At 38.3% G+C, this 17,609-nt stretch overlaps 2 protein-coding genes across 2 annotated transcripts; one reads left to right on the top strand and one right to left on the bottom strand.

The window, feature by feature from the left end:
- The first annotated feature begins 511 nt into the window (after window positions 1–511).
- On the top strand, window positions 512–8,719 carry LOC145786470 (putative ATP-dependent RNA helicase DDX27). The gene is made up of 17 exons (XM_082598133.1): window positions 512–612; window positions 872–1,015; window positions 1,087–1,152; window positions 2,509–2,617; window positions 3,565–3,722; window positions 3,856–3,991; window positions 4,251–4,424; window positions 4,579–4,729; window positions 5,076–5,175; window positions 5,393–5,534; window positions 6,055–6,155; window positions 6,299–6,433; window positions 6,799–6,976; window positions 7,054–7,248; window positions 7,686–7,771; window positions 7,970–8,169; window positions 8,541–8,719. The coding sequence occupies exons 1-17, from the start codon at window positions 532–534 to the stop codon at window positions 8,566–8,568; spliced, it is 2,184 nt and encodes a 727-aa protein (XP_082454259.1). The 5' UTR covers window positions 512–531; the 3' UTR covers window positions 8,569–8,719.
- Window positions 8,580–17,124, bottom strand: LOC145786175 (lysosomal alpha-glucosidase-like). The gene is made up of 6 exons (XM_082597820.1): window positions 17,000–17,124; window positions 14,169–14,316; window positions 13,398–13,721; window positions 12,855–13,116; window positions 12,498–12,688; window positions 8,580–11,902 (listed from the first exon to the last, which is right to left on the bottom strand). Exons 1-6 carry the CDS (start codon window positions 17,122–17,124, stop codon window positions 10,289–10,291), a joined length of 2,664 nt encoding a protein of 887 aa, XP_082453946.1. The 3' UTR covers window positions 8,580–10,288.
- Between the last annotated feature and the right edge of the window lie 485 nt (window positions 17,125–17,609).

The following is a 17,609-nucleotide window of genomic DNA, read 5'->3' as shown; positions in this document are numbered from 1 at the left end:
TCCATGATGATGATTACAAGATTTTTTGAAGTTTCAATTTTAATTTGCAGAATATTTAATCATGATGTCTATTTCTTTATTGTTGAAATGGCCTAGTAATAACAATTACAAGAAAATGATGTATATAATGATTCAAATGCATTTACATGAAGCATTCTTGAACAATTGTCCTTTGATTTACCTTTAATGCTCTGAGGGTTCGTGTAAATCCTTTGTTTAAATTTCAAAACACGTATGTGCTGTGTACTGTATATATTTCATTATTGTTGTTATCACGATGTTATGAAAACAATGAAGAAGCCGGAATATGCAAGGAATATGATATGAAGTCTTTTTTTGAACAGTTTTGTGCAACCAAATTCATTTTGGCATTTGATAAAATTTTTGTTATTGAATTTAACTGTCATTGCTATGTATTTTTGCAACACTAAGGCATTGGGAAAATATTGGTATGGGTGCATCTCTGGTATTTACTTGTTTGTGTAATCTCTTTGTACAACACTATTTGTTCAGTTAGGACAGTAACAAATAATGTCTTTTTTGGTCAAAACCATTGAAAATGATGATGAAGTTAATGTTGATTCGGAAGATAGCAGCGATTCTGATGAGGAAGTAAGTATTGGATGATGTAAGAACTTTCTGGCAAAAAATACTTACACATAATAAAACCTACCGTGCTGCAAAAAAAGCAATGAACTTACTAGATAATTTGAAGCAAGCTACTATTGTAGCTTAGAGTATGGGTGGCCTTTCATCTTTAAATTTTCTAATCAAGATGTCTTTATGCAAAGATTATCGTTATGTATTTGTTCGCTTTCTCATCGGATGACATTTTTAATCACTTGCATCATTATAACCTTTGTTTCTTTAGCTAACTTTGGCAAGCAAAAAGCAAAGAACACAAAAAAAGTTAGAAACCAAGGGTTTCAACCCTGAATTTCAATTTGACGATGAAGGTTTCTATGAATCAAAGTGGACACTGGAGTCGGCATTGCACAATGCTATCAAACAAAAGGTGACAGGAAGTTCTTAGTTTCATTTGGTAAAGTAGGATAATGCACATTTCAAACTTTTGTTCATTTTCAGAAAATGCATTCCACGTTGGACCAAAAAATAGAGCAAGTTCGACAAAAAAGAATTGCAGCAAAAAAGGTACAGTGCACTGCTTAACAAGCTGGCCCAAAATATATGCCCAAACTATTTTATTTTTTTTTAGTTTATCTTGTTACAGAAAGTATGTTATTATACATCATTAGGGACTGTTCTAGTGTTCTACTTATGGCAGGGGTGTGCAACGTGCAGCTCGCAAAGATGTGCCAATTTTGAATTGGGAGCGGCCCGCGAAACGTGTTTATAATTTAGTTTAGTCTGGTAGGCCTACGTGTTAACAATTCATTGTGGAGTGGATTATTGTATTGTAAATTTAGCACCTTCTGTTAACCATTTTAGAAATCTCCCACTTGCCACCGCAAATCCGTTGTATTTAATCATTTGGAACGTAAAAATGTATGGTCACATAAAAAGCTTTATGAACAAATTACGACTTTGGAAAGCTCACATACAGACAGAAAATTTTTCCACTTTCCAATTTTGAGAGACTATGGAGTGCATCCTGAGAAGAAAAATGAATTTGCAGACCAACTTGAAAAATTGTTGTATGAATTTTTGGCTCGTTTCAAGGACTTCAAATCTTATAAACATTTGTTTGGTATATTGTCTTCGCCATTCAACACAGACATTGACAAAGCACCAGCTGATGTAACTTGAACTGATTGATCTTCAAGAGAAAACGGATTTGAAAGCAATGTATTTAGAAATGAATCTTGGCGATTTTTACCGAAAACATCTCAACCAAGATGTCTTTCCACATTTGAAAAAACTCATGGCTTCAAAAATGGCTCTTTTTGGCTCAACGTATTTGTGCGAACAATTTTTTTCTAAAATAGGCGTCATGAAATCTTCCTATCGATCAGTTCTGACAGACGAACACTTGGAAAATGGACTTCGAATTGCGAGCACTTCCAATGAAGTAAATTGGAAAAAAACAGTCGGGAAAAGAAGCAAACTGCAAATTTTTCACTGAACTCATTTATAGTCGGTGTGACAATATATTTAAATAGCAGTTTTCGTCAGAAATTTATGCGTCTTGACTTATTATTTCTGCAAGGAAACCCCTAATAATGCCGTAAGAATAGCATGAACAGCACAAAAAAAAATTTTTGGTGCCTGCAACTACTAGAAATCATATGTTAAATAAACGTGCGGCCCGCGGTTTCACCCAGTTATTTATATCTGGCCCGCCTGTAATAAAGGTTGCACACTCCTGACTTATGGTATTCTCAGGGTGGTTTGAGAGCGGGTTGCATTTTGTTGAATTTGTACCTTAAACTATTTCAAGAGAACACTAGTATTTATGTTTAGAGAACTCAATGTTATTAAGTTTAATTTCCATGATTGGCACTAATGAATTAATTATGGAATAAAAAGTAAATGAGCTGAGTCTTTCAGGTTACTCAAGAATCAAGCAATGTTGACAAGGACAAAGAAGATATTAATGAGGAGGAAAATCCTTCAGATGATGACGATATCATTGGGGAAGATGAAGTAGTCAAAGGAGGTTTGTGTTAGTTTCAAAGTGCAGTCACCTCGTCTGCATGATACACATCATTAGACTTCTTTCTACTGTGTTTTTATGTTGAGGTGGAAGAGATTGATTGATTGGAGGAAATTATAATTATTATTGATTAAAAGAACGGTAATTTTTAAACTGGGAAAGCCATTTTAGAAGCTTGATCTCAAGTGGCTGTTTCTCATGCGTGCATAGCGGGACCTTTTAATCAGCTGTGCAGGTTTTTGATCATTGAAGCTGACGGTGTCAAGTCTAGTTGTGCTTGCACTGTTGTTTCCATAGTGATGTGTATACACAGGCCTTGACAACGTGCGAACTGGAGACCTGACTGAAGGCCGATGTATTTTCGATTTTGAAGTTTAATATAAATTCACTTTATATCTCTTCGAAATGATAGTTTTGGGAATCTAAATTGCCAAAGTGTGATCACTGAATCTCAAATCACTGCAAAACTCTTATAATTACATACAAAAATCACAATTTTTTTTCAATTGCCGGTGTTGCCAGACACTTTTGGGAGTTCCAGCATAAGTGCTAAAATCTAGTCCGTTATTTAAATGGTAACAGTAGCACAATTGTAACTTAAAATATTGACAAAGACTATATTTATCAACTCATATATACTCAAACTATCAACTTATGCTAGCAATTTTGGCTACTAACAGATCCGCCTTCACTCTTCAGTCAACTTTGCACGTTGTCATGACTTGTGTATACAAGTCATCATGGTTGTTACCTTTCACACTTTCTTCTAGCAATTATAAAAACGTTTAGTTTTTTCAGAGTAGTTGTTCCAATGCGAAAAATAGAACAGCTGGCCAAAATACAGTGCTCATTCACTTTTTTTTGGAGGTTGCAGCACGCATTACACATGATTTGATAAAAAACGCACTGTTGAGACCACATTGTTTTTAATAGTTTGATTTAAAATGCAGATTGCATCAGACCAAAACTTACCAGGAAACGCAACAAATATGTTGCACCTGAGCAGAGTGATGACGACGATGACGTGAACATGCTTCCTCTTGCTGAAGTGAAAGACAGCATTGCCGGAAACAAGTCTGCAGCTTGGGACCCGAATTTAAGTTTTCAGGTTTGTGTTCGTGATACTGATGTAACAAAACGTAAGTTTCAAGCCTATAGAAAATTCACCGTTTGAGTAAATCCTTTTTCTTAGCTTTTTATAGGCATTCGTTTTCACTGTATCATCGTTTGCGTTATAACAGGACATGAATTTATCCCGTCCGCTGCTGAAAGCCGTTAGTGAGATGAGCTACGTGACACCCACTCCCATCCAACAAGCAGCCATCCCTGTCGGGCTGCTCGGTCGAGACATATGTGCTTGTGCTGCCACTGGAACAGGTCAGTCAACGCTTTTTTGCTCAATTGATAATTAATGATCAAATAATTTGAAGTTCCATTTAAACATGACAATTCTTTGTAGTAGGCAAGGCGTGATCTGTTTTTAAACCGATTTCCCTTCCTGTAGCAACATAATCCTCATTGAAAGAAAAGTTATTTTCGATGAATTGTCGAGACATTGCGTTCTCATAGCACATCAGCTGTCTTTAACTTCCACCTATTATGATGAGATTTAAATGACATGTAAAACTTTGTGCAGGGAAGACCGCGGCCTTCATGCTCCCTGTGTTGGAAAGGCTGTTCTATCGACCTCAATCCACTCCCCTCATTCGAGTGTTGTGCTTGGTGCCTACCCGTGAATTGGCAGTACAAGTGTACAGTGTTACTCACCAACTTGCGGAACACAGTTCTGTAAGAATATGTTTAGCGGCAGGTAAAGAGATGAATATGTAGTTTCTAATTTCCATACTCCTACAGTACGGTATTTACTTCAACATTTTTTTATATTGTGCGCTTTTTGTTTCTCTGTCACGGTTGGTTGAATGCACAGGAATTGCTTGCAGTGTGCTGACGACTATCTTTTGCAGGTGGTCTTGATATCAAAAGTCAAGAAGCTTCCCTCCGCCAATCCCCAGATATTGTCATTGCCACGCCCGGAAGATTGATCGATCATCTGCACAACACACCGTCGTTCGATTTGTCTTCAATTGAAATTCTCATTCTCGACGAGGCGGACAGGTATAACCTACAAGGCCTCCGTCGAGAGGCTTTGGCTGATTTAAAGTTTAAAATTCACTTGTTCCAATTTCCAAGTCTATCACGGAAAAAGTGGTTATATAATAAAATGATTAGACCGAAATCCGAATGATCAAAAAACAAGGTGTGCGAGAGATTTTGTGATTTGAAACGCTGATGTATAAAACACAAGTCGTTGTTTGCAAGATTTCAATAATCGGATAAGCGAATCACCCACAGAAAGCCAGCTTTTGTAATCGTAGCTTCACACAATATATGTTGTGACATGGATTCGCTTCATGTGAATTTTGTATTGTTGTCAATCTTTGTTTTCTGTTTGCGTTCTTAGGATGTTGGATGAATATTTTGAAGAACAAATGAAAGAAATCATAAAACTATGTTCTCCTCAAAGACAAACTCTGCTCTTTTCAGCCACCATGTCAGATCAGGTGGGACACTGTTTTGTTAGAGGAATATTTCAAAACTTCTCATGGCAGTCAACAGTCAACCCGGCAGTCAACCCGCAGAGAAATACATTGATAAGTTGATTATTCGAGGGAATTTGTTTTGACTCTCTTGCTGTCATGATATCTGTCGTTGTTTTTTTTAACAATTGCTTCAGTGCGATTGTGAGGAATCAAAACTGAACCTTGGTTTGTTGTTTAGGTTGAAGAGCTTGCCGCGGTGTCGTTGAAGAATCCAGTGAAAATATTTGTGAACAGCAACACGGACGTGGCTCCTTTCCTGCGGCAGGAGTTCATCAGGATACGAGCAAACAGGGAGGGCGACAGAGAAGCAATTGTCTCAGGTTCGAGTGCATTTCTTTACGCATGCCAGAAATACGCTTTCAAGTCGATATTTGTGATGTCAGTGGCTGCCTCGTGGAATTATTCAGCTTATTTGAAGACCGCCCAAACTAAAACTTTCGTTCAAATTGATCGCTACACGATCAATGCCAAACCAGACGCGGTCAGCTTTAGATTATTGTTTTTTTTAGGAATTTTTGTCTTGTTGGCAAGCATAGCGATCTATATATATTACAAACACAGGCCTTGCCAACGTGCGAACTGGAGGCCGATGTAATTTCGATTTTGAACTAAGCTAAATTTACTTCATATCCCTTTGAAACGATAGTTTTAAGAATCCTAATTGCCAAAGTGTAATCACTGAATTTTGAATCACTGCAAAACTTCCAATATTACGTTAAAAAATCTCCTCCAGTCAAATTTAAATCTGCCCTTCATGGCTGGGGATAAATGTCGCCACGGTGTCTGTCAAGTACAAAAAAACTCTACGTCAAGTTGAACCAACTGTATGTTTCTCATTAGCTCTCTGCACACGGTCGTTCATCACAAATGTACTGATCTTCACCCAAACAAAGAAGCAAGCTCACAGGATGCACATCGTGTTGGGCTTGATTGGATTAAAGGTTGGTCCGCATTTATGTAATACGTTTGTTTACGGAACGTAGATTTTCAGTTGTTGAAATCATTCAGCTGCTTTGGTAATTCCATTCTCATTGTTTGGTGTAAAATTTAAAAAAAAAATCCAAAATAAAGTTGTTGTTTTCAGGCTGGCGAATTACACGGCAACTTATCACAAGGGCAGCGGTTGGAGAGTTTAAAGAGATTTAAAAATGGAGATATTGACATTTTGGTTTGCACCGATCTTGCTGCTAGAGGGCTTGATATAGAAAATGTGAAAACAGTAAGTTGTCTGTTATAGTACTGCTGCTATCAGACCCAAGTGACTTGTCGAATGTTAAGTTTGTCGATGGCTTAGCAATATTGAGTTATGAGGCATGAGTTCGATACGCTGTGAGTGAGAAATCGTACCTAGACGTTGTAAATATAAGATTAATTTTCATTCCTACTTAGTACTCAGCATTGAGGAGATTTAGCATTTCAGTTTAATCATAGACTCGGTTGCGACTCTAATCGATACTGCTGCACTGATACTGTTTGCCTTCAAGATTGCTCAGATCATGGAACATCTTCGGTGGTTACAGTTCTGTATCAAACCACACACTGTTAATCTGAATAAACCCGACGCCTCGTTCTCCTCCGCATCAGGTTATCAACTTCACCATGCCGAACAGCCAGCAACATTACGTGCATCGGGTGGGACGAACAGCCAGGGCAGGGCGGAGCGGGAGATCCGTGTCACTTGTTGGGGAAAGTGAACGTAAATTATTGAAGGAAATTGTCAAGTTTTCAAAAAATCCCGTTAAGAACAGAGTTCTTCCGACAGGTAGGTGGAAGCTGTTGTTACGTTGTGTTCGTAAATTTCTTTTTTCGTGCTAAACCTGACCGCGTTTACTGCTTCAGATGTCATCTCAAAGTTTGCACAAAAATTAAAAGAAATCGAAAAAGAGGTAGGCGAGGTTTTAAAGCTGGAAGCGCACGAAAAAGAAATTGTCGCCACCGAAAATCAAGTTAAGAAAGCTGAAAAAATTATGAAGGGAGATGTCCCTGAGAAACGGCAATGGTTTCAAACGAAGATTCAACGAGAACTTATCAAAGGTAAACTACCAGCTTCTTGCCTTTTGTAAACTCTTTTGTCCTATCAAGGCTTGTATCGTGTTGATAAAGATTTAAATTGGGTAAAGAATTTACTTGACCGCCTTGAAGTGTTTTGCTAACGATACATCCAGGAAAAGAAAATTGGGAGACGAGAAAAGCGATAGCTGGAGTTGGTGAGAGAAGACATCTGTGTAAGAATACGTCAGTACTTCTCACTCGACCACCTAGCCAACTACATCCGCTAATGCGATACGTCATGCGTTTATAACAAGCATTTTTAACCTTTTTTTACAGTGCATGCAATCAACCCTTGCTCACTGTTCCTCAACGATTTAATTTTTGTCACATGTGGAGTTTAACCACAGGCACATATCGTTTGCCTGCTGATGTTCTCATCTAATGACTCGTGATAATAAATCACGTCCAAAACTTTTCAGCTGAACGAATGTTGGGGAACCACTCCGAACTGAATGGAAAGAGAAGTAAAAAGATCAAAAAAGCGCCCACCCCTCGCCCTCAAAACGTAAGTGCTGTTGTCCTCACGATATTCCGAAATTCTCGTCCGCGTTAAAATGCATGTTCAAATTCTTCAACAGCTGTTCCACCCGCGTTCGTGATACAAAACGCAGTAATCTGCGATTGACTGTGTTTACTTTTGCTTCAAAAAACGTCTGTTTCAAATACCGTGCTAGTGGCATGATAAATGGATTTCATGTTTTAGGCCGAAGAACGAGTAAAATTGGAACTGGAAAAGACGAACCAGTATCAGCACAGAATCGAAAAGCGCAAAAGGAAAGAGAAGCGAGCGCGAGCCTGTGCTGAGGACCCTGTTCAAGTCAAAAAGCAAAAAACCGCCAAGTCGAAAAGTTCGTTCGACATAGAAATTAACAACTCGAAGAAATCTTCTAAATTCAAAGGAAAGTACGTATATTGTTACACATTACAATGAAATTGTTCGTATTTCAGCGGTGAACTTTATGTTTGTAGAATAGTATGGTGACAGGCGTAGTTTACGTAGGCTGTTATTTATTGTTTACCATACGGCTTTTAAAATTGGTATTTTTACAATTTATACGATCCGCGACAATACATGGTTTCCACCCCTGTTCTAGATTTCCTCACCGGCAGTGCTGTGAAGCGCTAAATTGTATCCAACTGTCCATCATAAAGCAAAATTCATGCTGTAACAATCGGCTCGGGGGTGCTAGAGTCAGAAAAAATTGAGCACTGTTCCAGACGATCGTTGAGATTGTCTTTTGTTTTCATTCATAACTCCGTTCATTGTTTTCAAGGAAACCAATGAAGAAAGGCCGTCGTTGATCCTGCTACTCTTTGTTCGATGAGGGAGCTTGGTCTGGTGAAAGTCACCACAGATGGCAATGTGCATCCAGATTGCCTGCGCGGTTGAAGTTGCTCTAGTGCGAGTGCCTTTTCTCTGGTATAATGTGCAAATAAAACTTCTGTACGATTAGTCGTCTGACCATAATTTTCTTTGCAAAGATCAATCAATCGTTTATTTATCAAAAAACAAAACACAAAAGTGACATAAAACAATAATACATACAATGTTGAGGTTTTGTTATTGATAGGGAGACAACGAAACGACCATACGGTCAACTAGTCAGTTGCCACCCTGGAAAGAATAATTTGAGTTATGAAACTAATCAACAATTTAACCAAATTAGTTACAATCAAAAAAGAAAACACAAACAAGACTAATACTTCGACTAGTAGCTTACAATTAATTGTCAGCTTCTAGTCGAAGTCTTAAGATAGCACACAGTGGTTTGCAGTTGCCTTCTGTGTGGGCAGTGTCCTTACAGGACGAGGGTCCTAGCCATTGTACCTTGTTCAGTATCTTCTGCCTAGCACCGTGAGAAATAAAACCAGTTCTGAAACCATATCAGCTGCCTTTACTCCTCATCCGTCACCTGCTTACCATGACTTCCGTGTCCCTGACGTGTTTTAGCGGTGCATGTGATAATTTCAGTTTACGGAACCATGTTTCGTGACCAGTGAAAAAAAAAACGACTTGTATCTTATCATGTTCAGCCGGGAATCGTTGATACGCAAAAGAGCAGAGTAACACAGCAAGCAGATAAATCAAATTTATTGCAAAGCGTTCACCACTCAAGTGTGACCACAGTGCGTTTTTTTACGTTTACATAACTACATATTGAACATTATAAATTAAGAAGAATTAAGCAAAGTACCGGTAGGCAATAATGCAGTATAAAAGACAGCTTGCAGGCTTCCAAGCTCCTTTATTTTTCCGGCGACTAAGCATGCCCTACCAGAACTTCTTCCCGGCAGCCTAAATCTGTTAATTAATATCATGCTTTTGCGTTTGTTCAGGTAAGAACAACGCAAACCAGGCCCTGAAACATGTTTATCGAGACTTATCGGCAATATTTCTCGTCGGCGTGTGATTGACTGCCTTGTTTGTGATAAAAGGTTGCGTGTGAAGATATCAAAAATGTTTCAAATATCAACTGAGTGGAGAAATATTGGGTTGTGGAAGCCGGCGGCGCGGTAGTTTAGGAGGCCATTTAACGACTTCTCAGCGGCCATGGCCGCCGGAATCTTAGAGGCCTGGTATTCTGTATAACACTTCGCCCTAGTTGACAAGCAAAGATGAATGGCACAACCATAGTAACAAACTGAACTATTGCACAAGTGGAATACGCATAAAGAGAAAAATTACACAGTGCGCAGCTACGACCAAATTGCATGAAAATGTGGTTACAAGAATAAACATGATTGCAGCCAGCGCCGTTAAGAATAATTTGGGCCCTGTATCAATGAGATTCACATATTAAGATAATTCTAATAAGTTTCTTCAAGTGCCGAGTCCCTTGGGAAGGTTAAGGGCCCCTAAAATCATCCCGAGTCTAAAAGTACCAACTGTCAACGCTACTGATTGGAGCCGTCGTCACTACGGCAGGAATTATTAGCAACCATACCTGACAGTGAATCAATAAGGCGTTTAAAAAGCAAATTGCATAGTTGTTCACAAATCTCAGTAAAATACATAACTTCCTCATTTCAATTGCACTTGAAATGAATCTTTAAGACTAATTGAACAGGTAAGATAAAGCACATCGTTATCGCGGCGATCAAAAGGAATATATTTTCCATTAAGATACGCCGAGTGTACTGAAGAATTTACATTAAAAATCAAGATTTCTGCAAGAGAAAGGTCAACATTTTGAAAGAAAACATTGACAGTAGAAACTAAAGTGTTGTTTTTCAACGAAAAAGTAACTTGTAAAAACCTTGTGTTTTTGTACGTATCAAGGCTATCACCGTCGTCCCAGTATAGAATTCCTTCGGCAACTCCAGCAGAATCGGGAGCAACTAATAAACGGGTTGGGTTGAATCTGCTTTTGGTAGTAGTGATGGACGGTGTTTGCAGTACTAAAATGGAACCGCCTGAAACATGAAGAGGGATTTCACCTAGCGGTGCTTGAAGGCTCACCCATTGACCACCGGATGTCATGAGTTTGCCAAAAGAGCTGGAAATGTGATACCAGTAGCCAGCTGGAAAATATGCATTTACTGTTGTTGCCCCTTCGGTCAAGACCGGGGAAATAAGCAAACCACTTCCCCACATAAACTGCACGTCTATTGTCAAAGCCACTTTATCGCTGGGATACACAGAAAACAGGCCTCTGGCGACAGTTCCACCATGGACGTGGCAATCAAAAAACAAAGTGTAGAGGTATGGCAACAATGAATAACGCCACAGCAATGCGTTGCGCATATTAGTCTGGGCTTCTGCAGAAAAGTCAATCGGAGCTTGAGCTTTAGAAAGCAGGTAGTTATGGTTCCTGCTGAATGGATAAAAGGCTCCGAGCTGCATCCACCTAGTGCACAATTCCTCAGTGGTGTCTCTTGAAAACCCACATATATCAGCGCCAACCAACGGTATACCAAAAATATTAAAGTTGATAACAGAAGCAATAGACTGTTTCAAGTCAGCCCACGTGCTCGTGATGTCACCGGTCCAATGGCCTCCGTACATGCCAGCGCTTGGAAACGTTGATCGAGATATCACAAAAGGTCTTTTTCCTCTGATCTTCCTCAGCGCTGAACTGGTAGCTTTCATCTCTAGCAAGCCAGTCAAGCTGTGCATGTCGTAATGAGTTGCGTTGTATTGAACTGATGACGCACATATCGTTCTCGCTGAAAGAGAACCACCGACGACACGAGGAACGTACACAGGGTTGTTGAGCTTGTTGTTAGAACAACCGCTTGTTGAGCCTTTAATGAAGTTAGACGGTTCGTTCATATCGATCCAAACTCCATCAAAAGAAACCTGATCATGGTAAGCGCTCAATTGTTTCTCCCAATACGCCGTCACGTTAGGATGTGAAAAATCAGGAAAAACTGTTTTGCCCGGCCAAACGATACCTTCTATAGGTTTGCCCCCAACTTCTTTTTTAATAAAAATTCCGCTTGTGATACCGTCCTCGTATGCGGTATATGAGCCACGCGCTTGAGTGTCGGATATTCCAGGATCGATAATCATCACGTAATGTTGGCCATAGCTATGGAGGTTATCGACCATTTGGGGAAGGTCTTTGAACTTTGATTGATCATAAGTAATGTCAAGATGAGATTTCATGTAATCAATGTCATTCCACTGGACATCCTACACATAAAGGAATGCGATTAGAATTACGGTAGCACATTCAGCAAGCCGGATGATCTGCAAATTATTACTATGGCATTGGGTAAAAGAAAATCAGTTTCACAGGACTCGATGTTTGAAAGATACGCCGATCTGATTTCAGAGCGAAATTCACTTTCGCTGATTAATTTGAGACTCCATGGAAGAATGGAAAACCTCGAGTGCCAAAATATGGACTCCAAAGAGGTATGAATAGAATCCGAAGCTCCCGGTAGTCGAATGCAATCAAACCAAATATAAGAATTCAGTTATGTCTCTCGTGTAAACGTCAGCTCACTTTTAGGATCAATGACGTATTGCGCATGTCACGTAAGCGCACATAGGTGAGCGGTGTCAGAGTTGCTAATTTCGTGGTTTTTTACATTTTCGTTTAGCTGAATAGAAGTAATCCGAATAGAACTCGGTATACTGGATTCGTTGCAACTATTGTAGAACAGATTCATACGAGAAGCAATTTGGAATTTCTTATTCCGAAGTTCACGCGGAAGTTTACTCCCCTCTTCCCGTAGTTAGCTGCATTTTACACCGGCATCATATTCAATACTGGATGGCTTACCTGTGGTATGAGGGCGGATCTCATTTTTTCAACTACTTCCAATGTACGATTCGCTGTGTGATACCCCCATCTGCATAGATGGAACCCAAGTGACCAGTATGGAGGTAAAAACGGCTTCCCAACAACATCAGTATACTGCTGCACGACCGACTCAAAACTAGGACCAAGAAAAACATAAAAATCCATAATTCCTAAAAAAAAGAATAATTGTGAAGATGAAAATTACTACAAAAATTAAACTTTGTATCTGAACCGTTAAACTTAAACAAATTTTAACGGTCCAGAAAGAATTTAGAAATATGGATAAAAATCTTCTAATCTAGGATAACAAAGCGCAAAAAAAAAACAACACCCAACCTCCAATCGATCTCCAAGTGAGAGCAGGAGCTGGTTGTGTCACAATTTCTTTTGCGTTGCTGTTGAGGAAGAAGACTCCGTGGCTCATTCCATTTTCTTCTATGCCAACATACACAGGATGGTCACTATAAAGGTTTATCCCTGCTTTGGGCGGTTGGTCATGAGCCCAAAACACATTTCTTTTCCAATTTGTGCTGATCAATGACTGCTCATGCCTTTCTCCAAGGCCGTAGATATATTTAGATGGAAGAGTTGTTGAGATCTGGTAAATAAAGTAGGTTACCAGTACTCAAACACAGTTTCAAAATTGTTCCTATTTTGTAAGAATAATAATGATTATTGCAAGCAAATATTTTTCTATAAAGCAATGTAGTTGTAAATAAAACATTCGACTGGAACATAGTCCACCCCAGCAGTATGATTGGGCAATAGGGGAAGATAGATTGTACGGTATATAATAAACAAGCAACATAAAAAAGTCTTATGCATACTTTTGTATCGATATAATGTAATTTAACAATTTACAAGTTACAGTAGAATTACCTGCAAAAATTGGTCGGCAAAAACAAGTGGAGCAATGGCTGAGTTGAAAATCACAGTATTGGAACTTTTTCGAGAAATCACAATTGCAAATCCAGCAGATTTGACATTGACGTCATACAAAGGAACATCTGTTGTTGCATTTTTCACAATGGGGGTGGAAATTGGTACTTCAAAGCGAGGGTTTTGCATATCTCGTATTTGAAATCGCAACCTTTCTCTTGTTTCAAGAAAGATGTCTAATGAAAGTTTTGGAATCAAAGGACCAAACGGATGATGTTTGGTTGAGTTCAAAACTAACATTCCTGTATATCCATAACTGGTTTTCTAAGGAGAAATTTAAAAGTATGTTATGTTACATAATTTACCAAAACAGCTATCACTGTTCCATCTCAACACATTATTTCTCTCAGCTTTCAGGATTGTATGCAGCTGAAACATTGTTTTTTCAAACTGGTTTTATTTTGTTGTATCATTTCACCTTAGATGTTACAATTACTTGCTGGTTTGCATGTCTTTCTGAGGCAACAAAGTTCAATAGTAACATAAAAAAAAAAACTTGATCAGTCTTAACATTCAGTTCCGGTTCAGTATATTCATTTTTTCTGCTGGCAAATAAACAAAATATACACAACATAATTACATAAAAAAATTGCACAGCAAGGATGGCGCACATTGTAGACCTGTAGGGTTAAACAATGTGGTTTGTGGAAGTAGTAAGTTATTTTATTGTAAAGATATAAAAATTAGATATAGTAGTTCATATAAACTTACTATCATTTGACCAAGTTGGTAAGTAAAATAATTTGAAGGGTAAAAGCACCATGGGACATTTTCATCCAACTGATGTGGTTGAAAGCAGCATCCGCGTGATTTGCAATTTTCTTCGATGACAACATCTGCTTCAGGATGGCAATCAATCCTGGAATGTAAAATAATTTGTAGCAACGTTATATTATGGTGAGCTACAAAAAACACATTAATTGCGAAAACTTAATAAATTGAAATGAGTTCATGGATGTTTTCAAAAATATTCTGTCTAGCCTAAGGGATCACCACTACTTTAGAATCGGAAAAAATCTGGATTTGAAACAAAATGTGCATGTCTTTTTTTACTACATTTCCTGAGTTTAACTTCTTATTGCTTTTAACCCCACAGTGTGGGTTGTCAACATAAAACAACCAAGGTGGCAAAGTAATCTTAATACCTTTTAACTCTCAACAGAATTGCTATAAAATCAGCTGAAGCGATTACACAGCAATGTGATTGATTGGTTTATTTTGTTGCAAGTATAATAACACAGAGGTTAGAAAAAAACAGTACCGGTACATAGGTTATTCAAAAAATCACATTCACAAAGCAATACCAAAAATAAACTGTCCTGTAGAAAGTGACCTGGGAGGTCTTCGAGTTGATAAAATAAGTATATATGTTGATAAGTAGCAAATTCAACATAAAAAAGGTAACATGATTAATTGATTATGAGGATATTCCCGTGCTCATTGAGCGACCAGGCAAACGAACACGAACAGATTTTATGAGACTCTTCTAAGTTGATAAATTCTGATATAACAAATATTAATACCGTTAATATATTGAGCAACAACGTGAACTGTTAAGTAAAGAAAGTCTTCAAAAACCTACATTTGCCAGTCCGCCTCTTGCAATGCTTACAAACCCTCCAAAACGCTCTTCAAAAACTACAAAAATCCGAACCTTGCCGGCTATAAGACTGCCCACTACTGGAACGACGACATGTGCACCACCAAGAACTGTGTCTACAAGATCATATGCAAGAAATGCAGGGAAAGCTACATACTACATAGGCACTGCACTCCCGCCTGAAAGAACACCTTAGTACAGATAAAAGTTCAGTCTTTGACCATCTACAACAGTGCTTTGCCGACTTTGAATTTACAATCATTGCCAGAGAAAATGAGGCAGTACGATTGCGCTTCAAAGAGTCCATTTTCATAAGTACACAGAGTCCAAACATCAACAACCGTGCTAAAAGGGAAGAATTACACCACCTTGGCTAATCTATTAAACAACTGATTCAACAAAATTTCACAGCAATAAGGCCTAACAACACATAATCATAAACTCAACAACAGACAGGATTCAAGACAGCAGCCTCAAGCCAAACAAAAGAGTCGCATGAAACAACAACCCACTGACTTCAACACTATAGTATATTATATATTCATTTCATCATAGCACATGACTACTAACTGTGTTCCAAAAGCTAGTGCAATTCGATATTACCACAGTGAACTTGCACATCAGGCTAAAACAGGTCGTTAATATCTAGCCTTCATTGTGAAGTAAGCAACAATCATGCTGCTAAAAGCGACTCAATAAAAATGAAACATAAATTTACAGTAGTTGCATGAATGAAAACAATACAAGTCAACTGAAAGGTTGGAAACTCATATCTTAAATTGTCAAACAAATATGGCATCATGGTCTATGATTGATAACAAGACTTAAAAGCCATTGCAAGAATGATTTCTCTGGGGAAGAAAATTGGGGAGCTAAAAAAGAGTCGGCTAGATTTCATAATAGGGGAACGGAATGTTAAAGCAAAAAAGTGAGTGGATTCAACCACTACAAGCAAGAAGCTTTGCAAAACTGCAGTCAATATTCAGGGCCGGATTTACCATTAGGCAGAGTAGGCAATTGCCTAGGGTGGCAAATTATTGGGGGCGGCAAAATATACGAATATTATGAAATATATTACATTGATAATACTGTACGTGAATATAATAATTCACAACAGATATATTCAGATATATAGCAATTAATAAATACCCGTATGTTATCACATCACACACATTCATAAACAGTGCGGCAAATCATGTATGGCAAGTCATCGCCCCTAGAGTACTTCACGCTTGATTGGTTTTCAACAATATGTACTGCTTAGCTCTTCTTTTAGTTATCTGTCTCGCTTAGTATGGAGGACTAGGCTTTGTCTGTGCCATTTTTATTATCTTTGTTCGGTTAGTTTCAATGTTAGTAAATTTAAAAGAGCCTAGAAAAAATGTTTTTAGTCAATGTTAGGTTGATGGAAAAGTTGCAGGCTATTTTGTGTACTTGCCTTGATGCTTAAAGTATGTAAACAAGCCAAAAAATAAGACTAGTATACGAAAGAACTTTAGTTTCATGAAGTTTTATAAAAATGGCGGCATTGAGGACATGTGAGAACAAGTGCCTGTGTTGTATTGAAAAATCGAAAATCACCATCGAAAAATTTTTTGGCGGCGGCACTTTTCTCATCTGCCTAGGGCAGCACTTAGGCTAAATCCGGCCCTGTCAATATTATATTGCACAAGGGAACAAACGCTGGGACTCGCAACAGACAAAATAAAAGGTTTCTCTCTCTCTCTTCAAAGGCCTACTGAAGATGAGACAAGCAGATGATTAGGCCAGCATCTTTTCTATATTTTACCATACCATGAGTTGTAAGCTGAAAAGCTACGATATGTCACAGCACAAGAAAAAAGTCATGCTTCAAACCGTGGTGTTTTAGAACTTACAAGAAACTCTACATAAGAACTTAGGCTACCGTACTGTAATAGTTTTGAAACAAATACACGCTTACCTCCAGTTGATATCTACACTGCAAGTATCATCTGAAGCAACTGAAGCATGCTTAAAGCCTAGTAGGATAAGTAAACCAACTACTGGCAGTTTTCTAATCCAGTACAATGTATTATTTACTGTCATTTTTCAAAACAAAATACAGTATTTGGAGACTAGAGTTCACAATTTGCGATTTAGCAATAATTGCAGGTACTCAGTTGCTCCTCCATGCGGCTGCATTGACACTGCTATGTAAAGCGCTGAGGAGCAACGCATTCTGCCATGGATAGCCTATTGCAGTGGTTCTCAACCTTTTTGACCTTACGGCACCCTATCAAAGAGATAAATAGCTTGCGGCACCCTGGCAAAACTGGATAAATTTTATGGGGTTTCTGCATTAAAAATAACTGTATGAAATAACACAGAATGAGTTGTATAGTATAGCGCGTGTAAATAAATGTACTTATTCAAAAGTCAATGTGAAATTTCGCCTTGACTTTTTGCACGACGTCCGTTAATATCTGGGGGCACATTCGATAAAGCCACTCGCATTTCTTCCCCGACTATAAGCAGTCGTTCTCGTTGTTTAGTTTTTATGTTCGATAATACGGAAAATCCACTCTCACATA

Source organism: Aplidium turbinatum, chromosome 17 (assembly GCF_918807975.1).
Source record: "Aplidium turbinatum chromosome 17, kaAplTurb1.1, whole genome shotgun sequence".
Lineage (NCBI taxonomy): Eukaryota > Metazoa > Chordata > Ascidiacea > Aplousobranchia > Polyclinidae > Aplidium > Aplidium turbinatum.
Note: the sequence above shows the minus strand (reverse complement) of the source record. Positions and strands in the feature narration are given on the sequence as shown.

Excerpts from the sequence above, each read along its gene's own strand:
- LOC145786470 (XM_082598133.1), top strand. The coding sequence starts at position 532 with ATGTCTTTTTTGGTCAAAACCATTGAAAATGATGATGAAGTTAATGTT. Across the intron at positions 4,425-4,578 it reads AAGAATATGTTTAGCGGCAG|GTGGTCTTGATATCAAAAGT; the intron begins GTAAAGAGATGA and ends TATCTTTTGCAG. Across the intron at positions 6,434-6,798 it reads ATATAGAAAATGTGAAAACA|GTTATCAACTTCACCATGCC; the intron begins GTAAGTTGTCTG and ends CCTCCGCATCAG.
- LOC145786175 (XM_082597820.1), bottom strand. The coding sequence starts at position 17,124 with ATGACAGTAAATAATACATTGTACTGGATTAGAAAACTGCCAGTAGTT. Across the intron at positions 14,317-16,999 it reads AGTGTAGATATCAACTGGAG|GATTGATTGCCATCCTGAAG; the intron begins GTAAGCGTGTAT and ends TTTACATTCCAG. Across the intron at positions 13,722-14,168 it reads ACCAACTTGGTCAAATGATA|AAAACCAGTTATGGATATAC; the intron begins GTAAGTTTATAT and ends ATTTCTCCTTAG.